Source organism: Lutra lutra, chromosome 9, assembly GCF_902655055.1.
Source record: "Lutra lutra chromosome 9, mLutLut1.2, whole genome shotgun sequence".
NCBI classification, from domain to species: Eukaryota; Metazoa; Chordata; class Mammalia; order Carnivora; family Mustelidae; genus Lutra; species Lutra lutra.
In genome coordinates, this window is record NC_062286.1 from 22,464,826 (window position 1) to 22,486,946 (window position 22,121).

Sequence of the window (22,121 nt, forward strand, 5' to 3'; positions counted from 1 at the left end):
CCCAATCAGCTTGGAACCCTGGGAGTACCCTCAGAGCCAGTTAGCTGTTTGAAGGCCTCCAAGTCATTATTTCACTTCGTGACAGAAAATCCTGAGTGAGGGGCGCCGGGCTGCCAAGCCTGCGGTTCTTGATCTCAGAGTTGGGTTTGAGCCCCACGTTGGGTGTGGAGATTACTTAAAAATAAAACCTTAAGAGAAAAAAAAAATCACGAGTTAGCTTTATAGGCAAACGTTAAGTGGCAGAAACATTTGGGACTAAAGAAAACAAGCTTTGTATTTTTTAAAAATTCTGACTAATTTGTACCATTCAAAACATTCTTATAAGAAAAATGCGAAATATTTCTCATAAACATTTTAGTTATTAACTCTCTCATATACAGAACATTTTTTTTAAGATTTTATTTATTTATTTAGACAGAGATCTCTTTAGACAGAGAGGCAGGCAGAGAGAGGGATAAGCAGGCTCCCTACTGAGCAGAGAGCCCGATGTGGGGCTCGATCCCAGGACCCCGGGATCATGAACTGAACTGAAGGCAGAGGCTTTAACCCACCAAGCCACCCAGGTGCCCCATATACAGGACATTTTTAAAGAACCTATCCTCTCACTGACGGCTGACTGATACAGATAGGATACAGTTTAGTTAAGTTGAATAAGATATTTATATTTTTTGAATTTTATTTTCTCATATGTAGATTACGCATTTTATTTCTCAAGTACTCTGACCACTCCTGCTTTGCTGATCATCCAGCTACTGTGTTCAGATTTTAATATTGGCTTCAACTATACTTTTTTAGAAAAAGCTCCATGGAGAAAGAATCATGCAATCAATGTTTTTCTGGGATCGCGGTACATATCAGCATGTAGCTGGCTGGCAATTTTTTTCCCTTTAATCAGAACAATTCAGTTGCCTGAGTAAATAAATCTACATTCACATTTTGAATGGTTTCTGATCTTAATTGGGCAATTAGGGGGTCAAAGTGGATGGCTCAGAACTAGGTGGGAAAATCAGTTTTCAGCATGTCAAAATACCAGCAACTCATTTTCTACAAAACATAATAACAGGAACAAAAAAATATAATCTATTCCAAAGCCCAGAAGAATCTGGTAGCTTGACAGTCCTGGAGACTGTGGTATTCTCTGTGATACTTTGATACTGAATGTGACTGTACTTACTTTAAATTGGTTAATTATTGCCACTGAATTCTGTTATTCAAAATGACTGCATTTTTGAAGGGAAGCTTCTATGCTAAATGCTTTTCCCCAGTACTGTTGATGATTGCTCTGGGGGTTAGTGTGAATCTTATTTTATATTTGGAAACTTAACATGTAATATAAACAATTGAAGTCAAATTAAACTGTATGTGAATGGGCATTTTTTCTAAAATTAGTCAGAGGAGATGCAGTGAGTAATCAGAAATGATATAAACTTAATTTTAGAACGCAATATTTGTTCAAAATGACTGAAGATCTTACAAATCATGCTTTGCAATGTAAAGGGACTCAAAAGGGTTTTCCGAATTGGATTATTTCTAATTAAAGTCCGTCTGTTTTTCATATTTTGTATTGTTCGTGCCTGTTACTGCATCTCTGCTTTGGCACAAAGAGGCACGTGCTAAAACTGCACTGAGGCACGTGGAAAATGTGACTTACGAGTGGACATTCAGAGTCTTGCCACTTTCTTGGGGTTGGGCTGATTCATACGCAGAAACCCCCTGCAGCCCTGAGTCAGAGTAGAGACACTCAGGGACCTAAGAGGGCCTGCCACCGGCCAGTTTTTCTGTTTCTTGTTTTTTTTTTTTTAAAGTTTGCTACAAACTTGGCTTTTCCTTCATGAAATCATTTTGGATGCTTAGAGGGCCTGGCCCAAGTCAGATGTCACCCTACACTGGCACGGTGGCAGTACACAGCCAGCTAGCATGTATTTTCATGTATCTGCTTCATGTAGCTAAAAAGATGAATCTAGTACATTCTTCACAGTAGAGATTTTCGCTTCCTAAACTGTAATGGTAACACAGCAACTGTGTTGTGAGCCGGTTGTACTGGTATCATGAGGAGCAGGAGGCAATGGGGTCCAAGAGAAGGAGCTCAGGGTTTACACTGTGGGTCTAGATTTGAACCCTGCCTCCACCGAGCTAGGGCTCGGGCAGGTCAATCAACCCCTTGGTGTCTCGAGTTTGCTCATCTGTTAAATGCACGTGGTAAAAATAATGTCTACTTCATGGAATCACAAGTCTCAAATTAGATAAAATATGTAAAAGTACTCTGTAAAGCTAAGAAATGCTATACACATTTTTTTTCTCATTATTATATTTCCCCAAGTTCATGGGCCTGTCCTTTGCCCTGGAAATGATAACATCCACACAGCTCTACATGATATTCCTTGAGGAATGTGCTATTGAAACAGTCTGTGTTTAAAATGTCGGTTTGCCTCAAACTAAAAAGAAGGAATCGTTTTATTCTTAAAAATTGAGTGAAAGGACCCCAAAATGAACAGATACGAGCACATAATAACGTGTTAGGACCCAGCACTGGAACCAGGCTGTATTCTCGCAGCAGACCTAATGCAGTGCTCAGATGAGTCCCTGTTCCATTCCACTAAGGAGCCCCCACTGGTTTAGGAACTATATGTGGTAACACATCTGGAGAAGCTTCAAAGTGCTGAGTATCCTAATTCACTGCTTGATTGGAAGTAAAGTGGTAACTTTATTTTTGCTGGTGGTCCCGTGGCTGTATCCTATAAAGTAGAGAGATTATCACCTGCTTTCTTGCCCCCGTTCCAAATCCCTTCTTTAAGGACAGCCTCCACCCCGCTCCCCCGCCATCCAGTGCTGGATGAGGAAGGTACTGCCCAACATTTGAAGCATTTATGATTTAATAGAGACTTAAAACAGATAATCAGCTAACTTCTCCATGGAATCCCGGACAAGGTAAGTGCCGTGGGAGGAGTTCACATGGCTGGGGGTGCCCGGCTTCTGAGAACAGGGCATAGCTGGCACACTTCGTGCCTCATATTGGTTAAATTTATTTATGTGTGATTTTCATGTGTGTACCTAGATTGTAAACTCTTTGAAGGCAGAGAAGCCACCTGGGTATTTCTTGTTCCCTCTCTCCATACCTTTTACCTAAGCCTCAAACGGTTTCAGTGGTTCAGATAGAGTATGTACACAACATCCAGGTTTAACCCATACATTTAAGCCCGAACTTGTTTTCTTTTCTTTTGTCTTTGCAGTCGACCTGCCCCTGTTTTTCCCTCGAGACCAGCCAACGCTCACATTCCAGTCTGTCTATCACTTTACCAACAGTGGACAGCTTTATTCCCAGGCCCAGAAGAATTATCCGTATAGCCCCAGATGGGATGGAAATGAGATGGCCAAAAGAGCAAAGTAAGTGACTCCACTGCTGTTTTATACACATAAGAGCATTTCCCTTATCTAGACCAGGGGTTGGCAAGCTACTGCCCACAGGCTAAATCCTGTCCTGTGCCTGTTTCTGTAAATAAAGTTTTATTGAAACACAGCCACGCCCATTTCTTTACTTTTTGTATGGCTGCTGTCATGCTACCATGGCAGAGTGAGAAATTGCAACAGATCACAGGTGGCCTGCAGAGCCAGAAATATTTGCTGTTTGGCCCTTTACAGAAAAAGTTTGCCAACCCCTTACCTAGACTCATCAGGTAGGTTGTTTGTTGTTGTGTTTTTGTTTTTTTAAATAGGTTACAAGGTTTATCTGAAATCTACCGGTCTATTTAGATTAGAGAAGAAGTACTAGAAGAATTAGAGTTGTGGATAAATGATGTTGATGATGAACGTGTTGGAAGCTACTTTCATATTTGTTTTTTTAAAAAATGGAAAATTTCAGCTAACAGTAAGCAAATAGAATTTAGGCTTAGTGGTCAGTGCATGGGTCCAGTACCGAGTTTTTCATGTGGAACTGTAATGTCTTTGAAGGAAAAAACATTATATACCTCATTGCACCTCTGCCGCCATTACCCAGAATTATTCCTCGTCTGAATAAATGGCTACGCAAATAGCTTGGAACTGGTGGAATCTGTATGGACATAGGCTGAGAATCTGATAGAGGTTGAAGTCAGCTAGAGTTTGGTGTAGAGATTTAAGTACTGCCCATGAACCTATCTGTGGAAAGTGTTCACAAGTCCTATGGGATATGTAAATGTACAAGTATGTTGATATTCTATGGTGTTTTATGTTCAGTATCTGGAACACCAGTCTTCATGATCCGTGGCCTCCCAGAGTGAAGCCACAGTGGACCAAAATCATAGTTTCCAAAAATAAGTCGTGGTTAGAATGGCCGTTAGAAAAGTTATTACTTTATCGCTCTGAACAGCCATCCAGTCACTGCTGTGATCCCATCCCTGAAGGATGATGAGATCCACAGAATCAGAGGTGTGAAGGATATTTATTAAACATCCTCTTCATTCAGTCACTCACTGTTTCTTGAGCATCTACCATGGTCCAGGCCACGGGCTCCAGGCTGGGGAAACCGTGATAAACACACTGGAGGTTGTCCTTGTCTTCCTGGAATTTATAGCCCAGCAGGAGAGATCAAAGCCTTTATCATACCAGACTTCTGACAGTGTTAAGTACTAACAAAACCTGGCCTGCCAGACCTAGAATGCTCTCGATTAGCAGGACTTTTTGCTCTTGTCTCCCCCTCCCTGAGATTTCTTTCCCTCCCAGGGAGCCCCCTGGCATCTCCTGTACGCCCTGTAGGTACAAAACCTTCACTTAATCAGAACTGGAGCTCTGTTCAACGCTGACAGTGCCGCTTTCCGCAGGAACACAGACCTTCCCACATCCATATGTGGAATCCAGAAGTGTTATCTGAGACGTCAGTGTGCTCTTTCTGCCTGCATTTCCCCTTTTTATCCATGAGGTCTGAGTCTGAAATTCTATTTAAGGAAAACAACAGACATATGCAAACATACCTAATAACAATGATTAAGACTTAGATATCTTGAAACAGACTTGAAAAAAAAGGGGATTCAAAAATAAGTTTTATGGGCTTTCCCTGTGTATATACAAGATCTACCCTTAGAAGATGGGCTGTTATTTGTGGTATGTGCTATGGAGTCTGAACCAGACATGTCCTTGTGGTTTCCATAGCAAAACTGTGTGTGTGTGTGTGTGTGTGTGTGTGTGTTTCTTAACTAGACATTTTAGCATGTATGAATTGAGTCTTCAAGGAGTTGCAGACCACAAGCCTGTGATTTCAGTGTAGGACTATCGTAAGTGAAGCCTGTTTATCTTAACAGATTGGTTCAGAGTTTTAGGAGACATTTGCTTTATGTTACACCAGTCTAAAGAAAACATCTGAAGGAAGATTTAAAAAAATCTGCTTTTACTGTAGGGAAGATGGATTCGTTTTAAATGTAATAAAAGAAAAAGCCAGCCGCTCATACTAGGAAGAAAAAGTAGTTTAAAAGCTCTCTTCTTAAATTGAACCGAGTGACTTCCCTGGGCTGTGTCAGAAAGCCAGGTAATGGGTAAACACGATCCGGGAACTGTCCTGCAGGACAGGCTTGAGATTGGTGGGGAGGATTGGAGAGAAAGGACAGAAAGAGAGAAAGGTCAACTGCAGCATTCCTTACACGCCCTGTTTCTTTGTCCTGTGAAAATATTCTATGTGCACAGTGCGTAAAAGGCTATAATTCACTTGGAGAGCTCTGCCCATGACATAAACACTCTCACGGTTTATGAACAGCATAGAGCCCTTCGAGTGGAGTCAGCTGTTCATTCCCTCCTCTAAAGCAAAATTCTAAACATGTGAACTCAGGAAGGACACTTTCTGGCGCTGACCCGAGCTTTTTCTAGGACATGTGCTTCTTGCTCCTGGCTGTCTAGCGAATTCTGTTCGCACAAGTGAAATGCCCTCTGCTGGGTGAGCACAGGCTTTGGGGTCACGGATGTCCGTGCCCGGCTGCTATCACAAGTTCTAATCAGATAAGCTCTGTGGACTTGGGCAGGGCTCTTAACCTTTCTGAACTTGATCCCATAAAACAAGACTGTACTCCTCCCTTTGGATGGGCTCGATATGAAGGGTCAGGGAATGGACATATGAAAGACTCTTGTGTTTAGCTTCTGCTTTGTCCCATAGTGCCTTTGCTCACTCGTTCTTCCCTCCCTCTTTCTGCCCTTCAGATCTTGGCATTCTTCCTTAGGGTTTCCTCCATCCATGCTAACGTGCAGACAGCTTCTTTCCGTCTTCCTAGTCTCAGCTGACTGTTGGTCACGTACAGATCTTCCTTAGCTTTCAAAGGGGTTATGTACCTATAAACCTATTGTAAATTGAAAATATAATTTATAAGCTGAAGATGCATTTATTACACCTAACCTACCCAACACGAGACACTTAACTTTAGCCACAGTTGGGCAAAATCATCGAACATAAAACTTATTTTATAATACAGTGTTGAGTAGCTCACATCATTTACTGAACAGTGTACATGGTTGTATGAGGACAGAATGGTTGTAAGCATATCAGCTGTTCACCTTCGCGATGGCATGACGGACTAGGCAGCGGCAGCGAGCTGAGTCCTGCCACGTTCACTAGCCCGGGAAGAGATCAGAATTAAAAATTCAAAAGTATGTTTCTGCTGAATGTGTGTCGCTTTTGCATCATCGTGAAGTCAACAAATTAAGTGGAACCATTGAAAAGTCAAGGACCGGGGGTGCTGCTTTGAAATCTCTTTCGTATTATTCTTTTTCACATCTTTATATTGTTTCATTTCGTTAATCAAATTGTGAGTTCTTTGAAGGCGGGGGCTTTGCATATCTAGATTTTAAAGATATTTATTGCAGTGTATTCACATATGATAAAGTGGACAGATTTCAGTATATCTTTTGCTGGAGTTTTGACAGACTTACCTTCTCCCCTTTCCAATTAGTCTCCCCATCTCCAGGACAGACCCTGTCACATGTCATAGTTTTTCCTTTTCTAGATACTTCTTATAAATGGAATAATACAGATAGTACGCTTTTGTGTCTTTTGTAGTCAACATGATTATTCTAGATTTATCTGTTACGGTATTCCTTTTTTGCTGCTGAGGGATTTCCATTGTAGGAATATACCATAATTTATTAATGCACTCATCTGCGTATATATATTTAGTTGTTTCCATTTGGGGGACTTTATGAAATGAGCTGCTAAAAATGTTCTTATATGCGCCTTTTTATAGACATACAGTTTCAATTCTGTGAGTAAATAACTGGGAAGGGGAGTATGTATATGATTAACTTTATAAGAAACTGACAAATTTTTTCTGAAGTCTTTAGACGAGCTTACACCCCCACTGATATACCAGATTCCATTTGCTCCATATTCTCTCTGCCACTTGGTATCGTCAGTCTTTTAATTTTAGATGTTCCAGAGGGGAAGAAATGAGATGTCGTTGTGTTTTTTAATCTTAATTTCTTGATGATTAATGATGTTGATCATCTTTTCATGTTCTTATTGGTATATCTTCTTTTAAAAAGTGCCTGTTCAAATTTTGCCTATTTTTAACTAGGCTGTTGGTTTTTTATCATTGAGTTTTAAGAGTTATTTATATATTTGTCAGATTTATGCATTACAAGTATTTTCTCCCAATCTGTGGCTTGCCTTTTCATCTTCTTAACAGTGTCTTTTGGTGGGCAGAACATTTTTATTTTTAATGAAATTTATTTTTTTAGTGTTTTCTTTTTATGTTAATACTTTCTGGAGCCTCACACTTATTTGCCTACCACAAGGTCATGAAGAGAGTCTTCTGTGTTTGTTTGTTTTACAAGCTTTCGTTTTGGTTTGACGTTTAGGTCTCTGATCCATCTCAAATTAATTGTTGTATATGGTACGAGATGGACGCTGAAGTTAATCGTTTTTACATATATCCAGGTATTCCATCAATATGTGTTGAAAAGTTTTTCTCGGGGCACCTGGGTGGCTCAGTGGGTTGAAGCCTCTGCCTTCGGCTTGGATCGTGATCCCAGGGTCCTGGGATCGAGCCCCGCATCGGGCTCTCTGCTCAGTGGAGAGCTTGCTTCCCTTCCTCTCTCTCTGCCTCCCTTTCTGCCTACTTGTGATCTCTGTCTGTCAAATAAATAAATAAATAATCTTAAAAAAAAAGAAAAGAAAAAGAAAAAGAAAGTTTTTCTTTCTCTGTTGAATTACCTTCACGCTCTTGTCAAAAGGAATTGACTATATATGACTCAGTCTATTTCTGGATGCTCTGTTCTGTTTCATTGGTCTGTTTTTCTGTTGGTATCCTAATACCAATATTTCTTAAAATCAGGAAATGTAAATTCCTCAACTTTGTTCTTTTTGAAGATTGTTTTGGCTGTTCTGGGTCCTTTGCATTTCCGTATAAATTTTAAAATTAGTTAGCCAATTCCAACTCCAACTTCCCCTCAAAAAAAGAAAAATTGCCCACTGAAGTTTTAGTTGGGACGGTGTTAAATGTATAGATCAACAAGAGGGAAAATTGACATTTTAACAATATTGAATCTTTGACTCAATAAACAAGAGTTTTCATTTAGGTCTTTAATTTAAGAAGCGTTTTGACATTTCACTATAGAAGTCTTGCATTTTTTAAGTTGTTTTATTGTAAATGATAGTTTCTTAGGTTTTATTTTTGACTTGTTGCTGGTATATAGGTATACAAACGATTTTTCTATATTGACCAGGTGTCCTGTGACATTGCCTAAGTTCATGATTGCTACTCAATTCTAGTAGTATTTTTGTAGTTTTCTTAAGCGTTTTTTTTAACATAAACAATCATATCATCTGTTAACAGCTTTACTTTTTTATTTCCATCTTTATTATTTTTATGGTTTTAAATTTCTTTTTCTTACCTACTTGGACTGGCTTGGATCTCCAGTACAATGTTGTACACAGTGGTAAGAGTAGACATCTGGCCATATGTGTTCCCATTAAGGTTGAGGTTAGCAGTAGGTTTTACATAGATGTCTCTACCACATTGAAGAAGTTCTCTTATATTCCTACTTTGCTAAGAGTTTTTATCATGAATGAGTATTGAATTCTGTAGAATGCTTTTTCTGTATCCATTGGCCCAATCCTATGGTTTTGCTTTATTCTATTAAAGTGGTGAATTATGTTAACTAGTTTGTGAATATTGGACCATCTTTGCATTCCAGGGATCAATAAACCTTCTCAGTCATGATGTCTATCCTTTTTTATATTATTAGATTTGATTTGCTAATGTTGTGTTAAGATCTTCGTATTTTCACACTTATTTTAATGAGTGATGTTGGTCTAGAAATTTGTGCTGTCCTTTCAGATTTTGATAAATGCACCATGCTGGCTTCATAAAATAAATTGGAAAATTTTCCTTCCACCTCTGTTTTCTGAAAGAGTTTATATAGGTTCATCAGTAGTTTTTTGTTTTTTTTTTTTAGTGTTCAATAAAGTTTTATTTATGGAAAGAAATTCAAAGAAATATTTACTAAATATAGGGATATTCATCATTTTTTCTTGCGTTAGTTTTAGCAAGTTGTGTTTTTTAAGCAAGTTATCCAGTCTAAGTTGTTGAATTGACTGGTGTGAGATTTTTTATAATACTCCCTCGTTTTCCTTTTAATATCTGTGGGCTATAGTGATAGAACTTCTTTCATTCTTTATAGTGAAAGTTTCTCCGTTTTTTTTTTCCTTTCTCTCCCCTTTTCTTAAAACAGTCTAGCTAGGGGTATATCAGTTTTACTTATCTTTCCAAAGAAATTTATTTTATTTATTTATTTATTTATTTATTTTAAATATTTTCTTTATTTGTCAGAGAGAGAGAAGCGAGAGTGAGCGCAGGCAGAGGCAGAGGGAGAAGCAGGCTCCCCGCCAAGCAAGGAGCCCGATGCGGGACTCGATCCCAGGACGCTGGGATCATGACCCGAGCTGAAGGCAGCTGCTTAACCAACTGAGCCACCCAGGCGTCCCAGAAATTTATTTTATTAATTTATGCTTTTATCTTTATTATTTCCTTCCTTCTAGTTTTCAGTTTAATTTGTTCTTATTCAGACTGGAAGCTTACATCATTGATTTTAATCCCTTCTACTATAAGCCTTTAAACTACAGATTTCTCTCCTCAGTTTTGCATTAACTGCATCCCACAAATTTTGATACATTTTTTGCTACTTTGTTAGAAATATTTCTGATTTCTCCTGTGAATTCTTTCTGAACCATGCATTGTTTATAATTGTGCTGCTTGAATTTCAAGTGTTTGGGGATTTTTCTAGATATCTTACTGATTTCTAATTTAATTCTGTTTTCCTTAGAGATCATAATCTATGTGATTTTAAGCCTTTGACATCTGTTGAGATTTGTACTGTGGCCCAATACATGGCCTATCTTTGTAGATAGTCCGTGTGAACTTCAAAAGAATGTGTGTCCTGCATTTTTTAATTATGGTATTATATGTACGATATTAATTAAGTCAAACTACTTCTTACTGTTATTTAAAACGTCTATATCCTTACTGTTATTTTTTGTGTTTATTACTATATGTTTTTGAAAGGAGGTGTTAAACTTTCCACCTGTGGTTTATTTCTCCTTTTAGTCCTGTCCATTCTTGCTTTCTGAATTTGGAGGTTTGTTTCTTAGTTATATACATATTCAGAATTATTATGTCTGGCTAAATTAGCCCTTTGATCGTTATGAAATGACCCTCTCTATTTCTGGCAACTCTCCTTGACTTGAAGTCTGGTTTGTCTGATATTAATATGGTTATACCAGCTTTCTTATATGTATTTTTTGCATGGTTTATCTTTGTTCATCCTTTTTCTTTCATCCTATGTGTCTTTATATTTCAAGGAAATCTTTTGTAGGTTAGTTTTTTTTAAATCTAGTCTGATAATCTCTGCCTTTTAATCAGAGTATTTGGCTTACTTACATTTCATGTAAGTAATGAACTGATGGAGTTGAAATCTACCATCTTACTGTTTGTTACTTAATTTCATTGATTGTTTATGTATTTTGTATTCCTTTGTTCTTCCCTTCCAAATCTTCCCTTTGATTTATTTGAGTATTTCTTAGGATAACATTCTTTCTCCTATTGTCCTTTTAGCTACAGCTCTTTGTGTCATATTTGAGTTATTAATACACTAAAACACATCCTTAATTTATCATTGTCTACTATGAAGTAATATCATAACACTTTAAGTACAATGCAAAAACTTAAAACACTCCTAATTCTTTTTATATTTTCTACCGTCCTCTGTGGCATAATACTCAAATGTTTCACTTCTACATATTTTGTGAATCCCATTGTACATTTTTACTACTTTGGCTTTTAACAGTAAGCTGACTTTTAAAGAACTTAAGAGAAGAAAAAAAAAATCACATTCCACCTTATTCTGTAATTCCCAAATGAAGAACAAGGAGACTCATTTCCTTCCCCCAAAAACCCCCACTAATTTTTAAATGTCTTCCTTGGAACAAGCCATCAGAGAATGATATCCATCCTATACACAGAAGACATTGAGACTCGAAGTCATCAAGAAAAGGAAGCTATCCCTGGATGACATCCAGGCACCTTTGTTTGCCTATGGACTTGACCATCTACAGTGCACCCTCTCACACCTTCATGGGATCATCACCGCAGCCCTGTGTGGGGTACAGTGTAGAAATCCTCATTGTCCTTCATGCAGATAAAGAAACTGAGGCTCAGAGTGATGAAGGGACTTTCCTAAGGGCACACAGCCAACTTCTAGTAGTCAGGGCCCAACACAGGGTCTCTGACTTTCTGCACATCTGTCCCCAGGCAGACAGATACGGTTCCCCGTTCTCTTTACCACTTGTCTGAGCCTCCCTCCTCAGAGGCCTGGCACTTGAATAACATGAATACAGAGAGGAAATGCTTGTGGCGGTTAAGAGCACTGACCCTAAAGTCAAGACAGCTGAGTTGAAACCTGTTTCTACCATTCACCAGCTGTGTGACTTTGGGCAAATTCATAATCTCCCTGAGTCTGTCCCCTTCTCTGTTAAACAGTGAAGCTTGTTGTAGAGATTTTTATGAGTATCAAATGGTGTGTATGATTTTCTGTTGTTTTTTTTTTTTAAGATTTTTTTATTTGAGAGAGAAGACATGTGTGTTTGCATGAGTGGGGGGAGGGGCAGACAGAAAGGGAGAAGCAGACTCCCTGCTGAGCAGGGGGCCCAATGCAGGGCTTGATCCCAGGTCCTCGGGATCATGATCTGAACCAAAGGCAGAAGCTTAACCAACTGGTTAAGCTGCCCGGGTTTTCTGTTGTTAATTAGCAGACTACCACACACCTAACAGCTTAAAACCCCACAGATTATTATCTTAGTTTCTGTGGCTTGGGAGTCCAATACAGCCTTCCTGGGTCTCTGTTCAGGGTCCCAAACAACTGAAGACATTGACCGGGGCTGCTGTCTCATCTGAGGCCCAGACCCTCTTCCAAGCTCATTTGGGTTGTTGGCAGAATTCATTTTGTGGTTGTAGGACTGAGGTACTGGTTTCCTTCCTGGCTGTCAGCTGGAAGCTACTTCCTGCCATGTGGCCCCTCCACCATCAAGCCAGTGGCGGTGCATCAAATCCTCCCGTTTCTAACCTCTGACTTTGGTGTCACTGACTTCTGAACTCGGACTTAAAGGGGTCCTTTGATTAGGTCAGGCCTACCTTTAATCTCCCTTTCTTAAAGTCATCTGTTCCATGTAACCTAACAATCCCAATTACAGGAATGAAATCCATTTTCACAGTCCTGGGGATTGGGTGAGGGATCTCAGGGGCCATCTTGGAATTGTGTGTACCACACGGGGTAATGTAGGTGAATTGTCCAGCAGAGGGTCTGGTGTGTTGAGAGCACTCAGTCATTGTTCACCATCAGCATCACTATCCCTGGAGGGAAAAAGAGTTTCAGTTAAAGGATAGCAGAGTCAGTATTGCACCCAACTGAACAATCCCCCAACCTCAATGAGTTGGCCAGAGATTCTTAAATTCTGGGCTGTCCCATTCATGGGCAGTATCACCTATGGTTGTATCTTCTTGGTACCAACCCAGCCAGCTTAGAAAGTTGGGGAAAAAAACCCATGCTCCAATTGTTTAATCTACATAAAGCTAACTGTCACTTTGGAAAAAAAATCTGAATTTACTAGTTACCTACCTTGGCATCTTGTATAGCTTAGATCTGTCTAGATGAATCAGTCAGATGATTTTATTAATCCTTTCTAGTCTGATAAATTGTGAATAGATGGAGGGCGTTTTCCTTGAGTTTCATTGTATAAAACATCAGCTTGATCCTAGAGGCCTAAGTAGTTTCTTAGAATAGGATTTAACCCCACATCACCCACTGCAATGCTTTGTCACAAATTAAATCCATTATATAAATGGAATCACTTGAAGAATATTTCAAAAAATAGCTTCTCAGTCAACACATTGGAGTAATTCATGAACCTCCTAAAACCATTTGTTGTTTCCCTTCTTGCCTCAAGGTCAGAGAGAGATGTTATTTTCTTATTTAGAAACCTATCCAAGTGTTCCCAAAGCAGTCCATAATTCCCCATATGTTCATCGCCCTGCATACTCACATTATTAGTCATCCAGTTGTCTTTGCAGAATAATTTTCCCTTTCAGAGGTTCTTTAAAAATCATCTGCATTCTGGACTATTTCAATTATCTTTCATTGTTAATACCTCAGTATTCCCAAAGACACAGTTTTCTTCAAATTTGTCATTAGCTGCTGAATGCTGCAATCCAGTCTTATGCATTAGCCCTCTAAATAGACCACATAAAAACAGATCTCCTCTCCTTGATTGCAGAAAAGGGGGTTCGATGCCCCCACCTGATTTGCTCCCCCTCCCCACCCTTACTGTGGTTGTGAGGCCCTTCTGGGTCCCTCAGATGCCGTGGAGCACAGCGTGGAAGCCGTTTCCACGGGTAGTGCAGTGTGGTCACGGGAGCCCGGAGGCCTGAGAATTCTTTGGGACTCGAGGAGGGCAGTGGGAGGGGTGTTGATGAAGTTTAAGTGCTTGTAATGTGAGCCTGTGTATGCGATTGTTATCCAGAACTCACTCAGTCACTTCCTTGCTACCTTGTTGGCAGCTCCTTAAGGCAGCTCAAACTATGCTCTGTTCCCGTTGAGATTTCCTTGCCGAATCGGGCCTCCCTCTGCGGTCCCTGTACTTGGTCAGCTGGCCAGAGGAACACCCTGACAGGTGTGACACCCATCAGTGTTACGGAAAACCCTGACAGGGACTTTGCCACCCTCTCTCTCTCCCTGGACCACTGCCTCCCCTTCTCCCCACCACTTCTCTGGCTCCCATCCCTCCTCCTGTTTATAGCTATATTTCTGGAACCATCGCCTGCAACGAAGGGTAGGGGGATGACCAGGAAGGTAAGAATTGTGGGCCAGCTATGATTGCTCACCCCCACGTACCCCTCTGCGAGGGGGAGCAGCTACTGAACTGAGCCACTGTGAGCCAGAAGAGTCACTGGCCGAAGGGAAGGCAGTGAGGGAGGAAAAGCCATCAGGTCTGGGCTCCCAGGAGGCTGTGCCCCATCGATAGAACCTGCAGTTCCAATGCTGCTATGATTCATGGGTTTTCTTTATTATTTTATTTTGCCTTAAGTTCCCTAGGAAGAATTCCCTTTAAAAAAAAAAAAAATCCCATCTCTGCCTACTTGTGATCTCTGTCTGTCAAATAAATAAAATCTTAAAAAAAAAAAAAAAATCCCAGACTCATATTAGCTGTTCTCCCTTCTGGAGAGAAGAGGGAATTTTCTGGCCTGGCCAGCACAGCTTGGGCAATCAGGGTGCCCCAGGAAGATGGGAACAGAACCAGGATGGAACCGGGGAAGGCCAGGGTCACCCAAGCCTTCCCTCACCCGTATGCCCCGGGTTCTTGCCTGGGCAAGCACACCTGTCCCTCCCAGGGTTGGGAACTATGGAAGCTGTGAAGAGAGAAGTAAAGCAAATAAATAACACAGAATGATTGGGTCCTTGAACTCTCCAAGAGAATCATTTTGAAAAGTATCTTCAAGGGATTTGGTTTGTTTTTCCTTTTAGAACAGAGAGCAAGCGAGATGGGGAGGAATCCAGCTCTGCCTGCCGTCCAGGCATCCTCTCCAAATTGCGTAGGTCAGAGAGAACATGTTATTTATTAGAACCTGACATCTGTTGCTGTGAAACGATAAGCTTCCTTCAAAAGCCTGGCCGTCCATTACTGCTAATGCAGCCCTCATCCCGAGAGAGCCACGTACCACCTTCCAGCCTGCGCCGGCCAGGCCGTACCAGGCACAGAGCATTTGCAGCCCTGCTCAGCCTCCTGACCCCCCTTGGGCAGGACCCCCCAGGCCCTCTTTTACAGGCCCTGCCACTGTGTCCCTAGCTCCTTTTGATTTCACTCTTTGGGCTTTCTGAGGTCTGCTTTAAGGACTGATCCTTCCCCGCCATTCCACACCCCCCCCCCCCGCCGCCCCCCACATCTGTCCTGCCCTCCTGCTTTCTCAGTGGTACACAGGGTGAGGGTTTCCTTTCTGGTCTCAGTCATGTAAGCCAGAAGAAACTGCACATGAAAAGAGTAGCTGGGAAATCAAGACATTTTTGTCATGGAAATGAACTGAGCTGTACCATCATAAAGCTACCAACTGCTCAGGGAAGGGTTCTGATGATCCCTCCCAGCCCCTGTGAAAATGTGGCGATAACCACATACAGCTACTTCCTTGTTTGTGAGTTATGGTCATTTATTCTCTTTCTTGGAAAAATAGGCAGCTGTCCTACAGAGCCAAAAGGCTAGGGAAATGGGTTCGGGTTTTTTTTTTATAGCACATCAAAGTAGAATCATACATTTATCAATGGAATCAGAGCTCAACAGAATTTGAACTGTTGGAAGAAGTAATTTAACAGTAAATGAACATAATGCAAAGAATAGTGGCCTGGGAGTTAGGAGACCTCGGTCTCACCCAAGCACGATTATCAATTGGACATGTGTTCTTGGGAAAGAAACTTCACCTCGGGCCTCAAGGCCCTCATCTAAAAGCACTGGGCTAGTAGCTGATGATCACTAAGTTCCCCTATATTGGGGGATTTTAAGTGAAAATTGTATGTAAGGTAGCTTAGCATTGCTTTTTTATCCATGTTGAGAAAATTCCATCTCTGTGGCCAGAGGTCAGACGCAAATTGAAAACATTACTAAATGGAATTAAGTACGCTCTGTACGTGATGCTTTTTCGTACAACCCATATCTGGTATTTATAGAACACTTCAGTTTGCGGAAGGTGCACACATGTGCCCTGAACACACACCCAGTAAAATACTTCTAGATGTAATACATTTTCAGATGTCAAGTTAAAACAGCTTCTTGGGAATTAGGCTTGACCATTCCGATGTACGTGTTGGGTTTTGACAGGTGCCACCAGGGCTGCTCGGGGTGGTCATGTGTGATGTGGAGTCCAGCCAACGCAGGAGGGCCAAGCTGCTTGTCTTGATCACTTTTCATTAAGGCATGAGTTCTAGAAAAAAGGGAAGCAGCAAAGAATGGTCAGGCCCGTCCATCCTGCGCACATTATGAGCGACAGGCAGAGGCCTCTCTTCTTCGGAAATGGGATTCTGTCTTGTGTGTTGTCAGGCAGTGCAGCACAAATGAGCCAGATTCATGACTTGTTGAAGTGCAGCTTTATAGAGGTGAGCAGAAACGAGCAGCAGGTAGTGGGGCGGTTACCTCTGCTCAGAGAGCGGCAACATAGCCCACAGCAGAGCTGAGATGGGTGGCCGAGCGGAAGTGTAGGTGTGACAGTGGGGACCAGTCTCAGGACATGGAGCTTGGAAGGAGCCTTAGAAGCCATCTGGTACAGCCAAGACCGAGTATGGTAAGCATCAGCCATTGTGGTGGGAATTAAGTGAAAGGATTGGCAGAAGCCCCTTAGCACAGCAGTTGGCATAGACTTGACGTTCAATGCACCATTTTCATTTCCTGGAAAAATGCGTTCAAGACCAGACAGTACTATGATTAGAACACTGTGCCCCTGCTCACTGGTCCAGGGTCCAGCCCAAGCCACCTCTGACCTCCTGCCTTTATTCTGCCTGTTGCCCACTCCCTTGCTCCCGGGAACAGTGCAGGGAAATCACTGCCCGCTCGCACACAGCCATCCACCCAGCTGGTGTGCGGCCTGCCGTCCTCCTGGTGGCTCACCTGGGAGGCCGGGGGCTGCTGTGGCCATGGGGGAGAGCCCGGGGTACTCTTGAGCAGAAATAGCTCTTCTGGGAATATAGAGACCTGGCACTGAGTACCTTTAAGGGAAAGTAAACATTCCTGTGACCAAACTTATCACTAGAATCAGTGGGCAAAGGAAGAAGGGGGGGTTGTCGTAAGGGAGCAAAGGATAAATGCTGCCTCACACCCTCCAAACTAGCAGGAAGGCCGCACGTGGAGAAGGGGGCAAAAAATTCCAGTGACTCTTATCTTCCCAGACAGACAGAACCCCTGGCACTTAGTCATGCCTGGTGGAAAATGGAAGCCAAGAAAGCAGAAGTGAGGCTGCAGTGCTCTAGGGTCATCCTTAATCTGAACTCGCTTCTGAGGAGAACAAGTGTTTTGCCTCCTGGCCGGTCAGGGCCGAGCTGCCCGGTGGAGATACTGTGGCCCGAGTCAGGAGAACAGGCTTCAGGGCAGCCGTGATTGTGAGAACCAAGTGTAGCACTGGCTTCTGCGGTTAGGTTGTTGCTAGTAATTCATTCAGCAAACATTTCAGGGTGATATATACGATATACAGAGTAGGTGCAAAGCACTGGGGACCACAACACACCCGGTTCGAAGAGCCCCAGCTACAAAGCCTGCTGATGGATGGTGGGGCGCCCCATCTCTGGTTGATGTTCTGCTCGGACAATGAAGCCATCCATTCTTTAACTACTTAGTGCACTGGGTATGAGTCAGAATTACAAAGTGGGGAGCCCTGTTGCTCCTCTAAAAATCAGAATCAAAATGTAGAAGACCAAAATTTCCCATTATTGGTCATTTTAGGGATCAGATAGTCTTTAAATAGTCATTATTCCAGTTGCCCAGAAAAGTGAAATTTATAGGAACGTATCTGTAAGGGCATCATCTCAACAGAAATGATAGTGAACCCTCCAGTCTCTCCTGATCATCTGACAGACAATGATGGTAAATGTGTGCCGATCGCTTGCACTGTACCAGCACAGCTCCAAATGCTTCGGAGATTTTCAGTTCCTGTAATTCTCGTACCAATCCTATGAGATCAATACTGCCATTATACCTATTTATTTTATTTTATTTATTTATTTGACAGAGAGAGAGATCACAAGTAGGCAGAGAGGCAGGTGGGGGCAGGGGGAAGCAGGCTCCCCGCTGAGCAGAAAGCCCCATGCGGGGCTCGATCCCAGGACCCTGCGATCATGACCTGAGCTGAAGGCAGAGACTTAACCCACTTGGCCACCCAGGCGCCCACTGCCATTATACCTATTTTACAGATTATGAAACTGAGGCCCTGCAAAGCAAGATGACTCATCCAAGGTCACTGGGTAACACAGCACAGGAACTGAGAATATACCTTGGGTTTCCTGACTTTTCAACTACTTTCTGTTCTTATATCATCCTGCCTCTCTTCCCCCTGATTGAGTTCTCCCAGCTCGGCCAGGCAACTGAGCTCAGCGCTCTGTTCAGAACTGCAGAGTCTCCAGGGTGACACCCAGGTTCGAAGTGCCCCAGGGTGGCCTTGCACATATTCTGATTGGGATTGGGCTCTCCCCAGATCACCAGCACTCTTCCACCCATCCACCCATCCACCCATCCACCCATCCACCCATCCAGCCAGCCAGCCAGCCAGCCAGCCAGCAGATGTTTACTGTATTCAGAGTAGGTATCAGGTGCCATGATAGTGGTGTGTGGGACCCCTTCCCTGCCTTCACGAAACCAGAGTTGGGTGGAAATGCCACATAAATGGCCGTTTTCTAAGGCAGCGCTGTGCGCCATGTGCAGGGGGAAACACAGTAGGAGAGGAAGGAGGTCTGTTTCCCGAGGTTGAGGAGGCTGACATTGGAATATGGGTAAGATGTGCTGGAGGGAGGACATTCCTGCCACAGGGAAGAGACCACCCGGAGGCTAGGAAGCAGGAGGTTCTGGGTAGCCAGGACGCACTGAAGAGGCAGTGGTGGATGAGGCAGGAGAGAAAGAAAAGAGGCAGGTCAGAGTCTGCAGGCTGGAAGGAACATGAGCTCTGAAATCAGACCAACCAGAAGTCCAGTCCTGGTCCTGCCACTCTGTGGGGGTATTTTGTTACCCCTGTAGATACTGGTTTTCTCATCTGCCCGTGAGGGAACAGTCCTCTTTCACAGAGGACTGTGAATGTTCGACGGGAAGTAGATTATAAAACACGGGCGTATTGTTGGTGTTCGGCTAATCACCGTGGTTATTAACTGCTGAGACATTCGACCTTTTCTTCTGTGGGCAATGAGGGTTTTCTTAGATCCATAAAGTCCATATCCATGCAATGTTCTGCCTGGGAGTAGATGTGTAAATCCCAGTAGATCCTCCGTGGCCTGGGAACCAGTCACTAAGTTCTGTGGTCATGTTGGTGGAATGCTGTAAAGGAATGTTTGCCTTCAGTCCTTTCCCCCTTCTTTGCCACTTCAGTGCCCAGGGCTTTCAGAGACCAAATCATTTAATATCAGTAGATCCCATGCAATACTTAGAACATACTTATACTAAAAAGTTACTTGTTGTTTACCTGAAATTTAAATTTCACGGGGCATCCTATACGAAAGGACAGCCCAAGAATCAGTCACAACAGTCTGTATGGCTTTCTGGGGAAAGGGAGCTCAGTGGTCTTCTAGGCTTCTCTCGGGTTCTATAAGCTCTGCACAGCTGGCCTTAGGCAGTGCCTTCAAGTCACATCCTGAGCAGAGATATGAAATGCTCGGGGTGCCCCTGTGTGTGTTTGAGGGTGGGAGTAGGTGTGATGGGGGCTGTCTTGTAACAGTCTTCCCGTATCCCCACCCTCTTCCTTCAGAAAAGAAACCCATGCCTGCAGACAACTGGCAGAACGAAGACAGCTTTTGTGAACTGGTAACTTGTCTCACGGGGAAGTGCCAGCCCCCTTTCACAGTTTTTCTTCTGGGAGCAGTGCCAAAAGTGGGGACTTCAGCTGTCCCTTGTGGTGACTTGAGATGGCCGTAGCAGGCGTGATGGTAACTGACCCAGTGCCCCCTGCTCCGGTGAGTCTCAGGACCAGAGCCCTGGAGCCAGAAGGCCCATCCGGCCGCCTTGCTTTGGAAGCGAGACAAAGGAGACCCAAGAAAGGGAGCCCAAGGTCACTCAACCATTCAGAACTTGAGTCTGAGTTGAAGTCTGGGTATGCAACCCTAGGCTCTTCAGTGTTAATTTAGGGGATCTGGAAACTTCTGCCACACTTGTCTAATTGATTTCTGAACGTTTGCCCTGGGTTGCTTGATAACAGTACTCTCCAGATCCCCATCTGGCCGCCTGGCCTTTGGTGCTGCCACGGCCAGCTCTGGGTCTGACTCATCCCCTCCTTGAGGCCGAGTTTGTTAAGCCCCTGCGTGAGATCACTCCTGGTAGGGAGTGAATGCACTTTCGAAGACCAGCTTGATCTTGGCCCTCGCCGTTGGTGCCTCTGTGCTGATCTCTTTGCCCCACCCGATCCAAGCGCTCTGCGGTTGAGATGGAAAAATCCACCTTAGAGCAGATGGTTTAACCTCAGTTGCAGAAGCATAATTTGTCCACGTAACATGAGGTGAAAATTAAAACAACGCAGGGCGTGGGTTTGAGCCACACAGCGCCCTTGGGCTTAAGAGTGACTTTGACCTATTCCTCCCAGATCAGAATGATTATCCAGCTGCCAGAGAGTTCTTAGAGCAATCACTTGATTAAATGGTGTCACGGGTGAGGTGGTATTAGCCCTAAGACAGGCTTTATCTGCACACTCTGCAGGCAGACCTGACCGTGCAGGCAGGGCTGGCTCACGCGGAGACCTGGATCCGGGATCATGGGATCTTCCAGTCTTTTCATTTTCTTCTTCTTGCCACAACCTGTCACGAGACCAAAAAAACTTGTTTTGAAAATGCTTGACAGCCAAAACAACCTGTTCTCAAGCCCTGGACAACAGGTTTTGTCCTCTCTGACCACTTAGACCCTGTTAGAGCTTTGACTAGCTGCTGACTGGAAAAAATGAATTTGCTGTTTTCTTCTCCTGTGTTTCACAGACAAGTGCCAGCGGCTTCACAGGAGCTTGTTCCCCTTTTCTCTCCAGCCCTTCACCAGAGACATCTTAAGACTGGGCCAGAGTCTCACTGATGAACCTTAGCAACATATACTTACGAGGATATAACCGATGGTTATACCCGTGCCAGCCAAGCTTGATATGTGGGTTGTCTTTGCCGTCCTATTAGACTTTAACCTGTGATTTTCGACTTGCATTTTGGGCCTCTCTGAAGTTAAATGTGGGAGTCACACTCTCCGGTTACCCCAGAGGCTGGTTTGGCCTTCCCCACGGGTAGCTCTAAGGCAGGCAGCAGGGTCTGTGTTCCTCCCCGCAAGCCATGCAGGTCTCCATTTTGGATGGTCTCCCTTTTGGAAGTCACTGTGAAGGAGTCACCTCACTCCTCCTCTGAAAATACTGAGGTTGAACTAGAATAAGAATTGGCAAACAACAGCCAACTGCCTGTTTTTATAAATAAAGTTTTATTGGAACCCAGCCACACCTATTCATGTACATATCATCTGGGGCTGCTATCACAAGGGCAGAGTCAAACTGTAGAGAGAGAGTATATGGCTCACAAAACCAAACTAATTACCATCTGGCCCTTTCCAGAAAAAGTTCACTGATCCCGGGACTAGGTGATCTTTAGGGTTTTGGGATCCAACTTTCTCTGACTTTTGAACTTGAAATAGGCAGTTTTTGTATAGCAAGAGTTCCTGGAATAACTACTGAGGGGCTTGACTCTCTCTTCCTAGTAGTAGTAACGACACAAAGCATGCTTTGAGATTGGTGGAATCTGCAGAGGGTGGGGACTTACTCTGCTCTTTTATAGTTTATTTTGCTACATGACTGTGTTTATTGGTCTGCTGGCTCTGGCATCCATGGTGTTCACCAGTTCTGAAAAAAGACACCCCAGCTGTGCGGTCTGAC

General features: G+C 43.1%; 1 protein-coding gene across 4 annotated transcripts in view; it reads left to right on the top strand.

The window, feature by feature from the left end:
• The window catches only part of BABAM2 (BRISC and BRCA1 A complex member 2), a 399,606-nt gene that overhangs the window by 361,534 nt on the left and 15,951 nt on the right, over positions 1-22,121 (top strand). For 3 of the 4 annotated variants that reach the window (XM_047746396.1, XM_047746400.1, XM_047746397.1), the window contains one exon: positions 3,231-3,384. In XM_047746396.1, coding sequence (XP_047602352.1) covers positions 3,231-3,384 — 154 coding nt within the window. Of the gene's footprint in view, positions 1-3,230; positions 3,389-22,121 lie in introns of those variants that run through there. The other variant, XM_047746398.1, reaches the window with a different exon arrangement.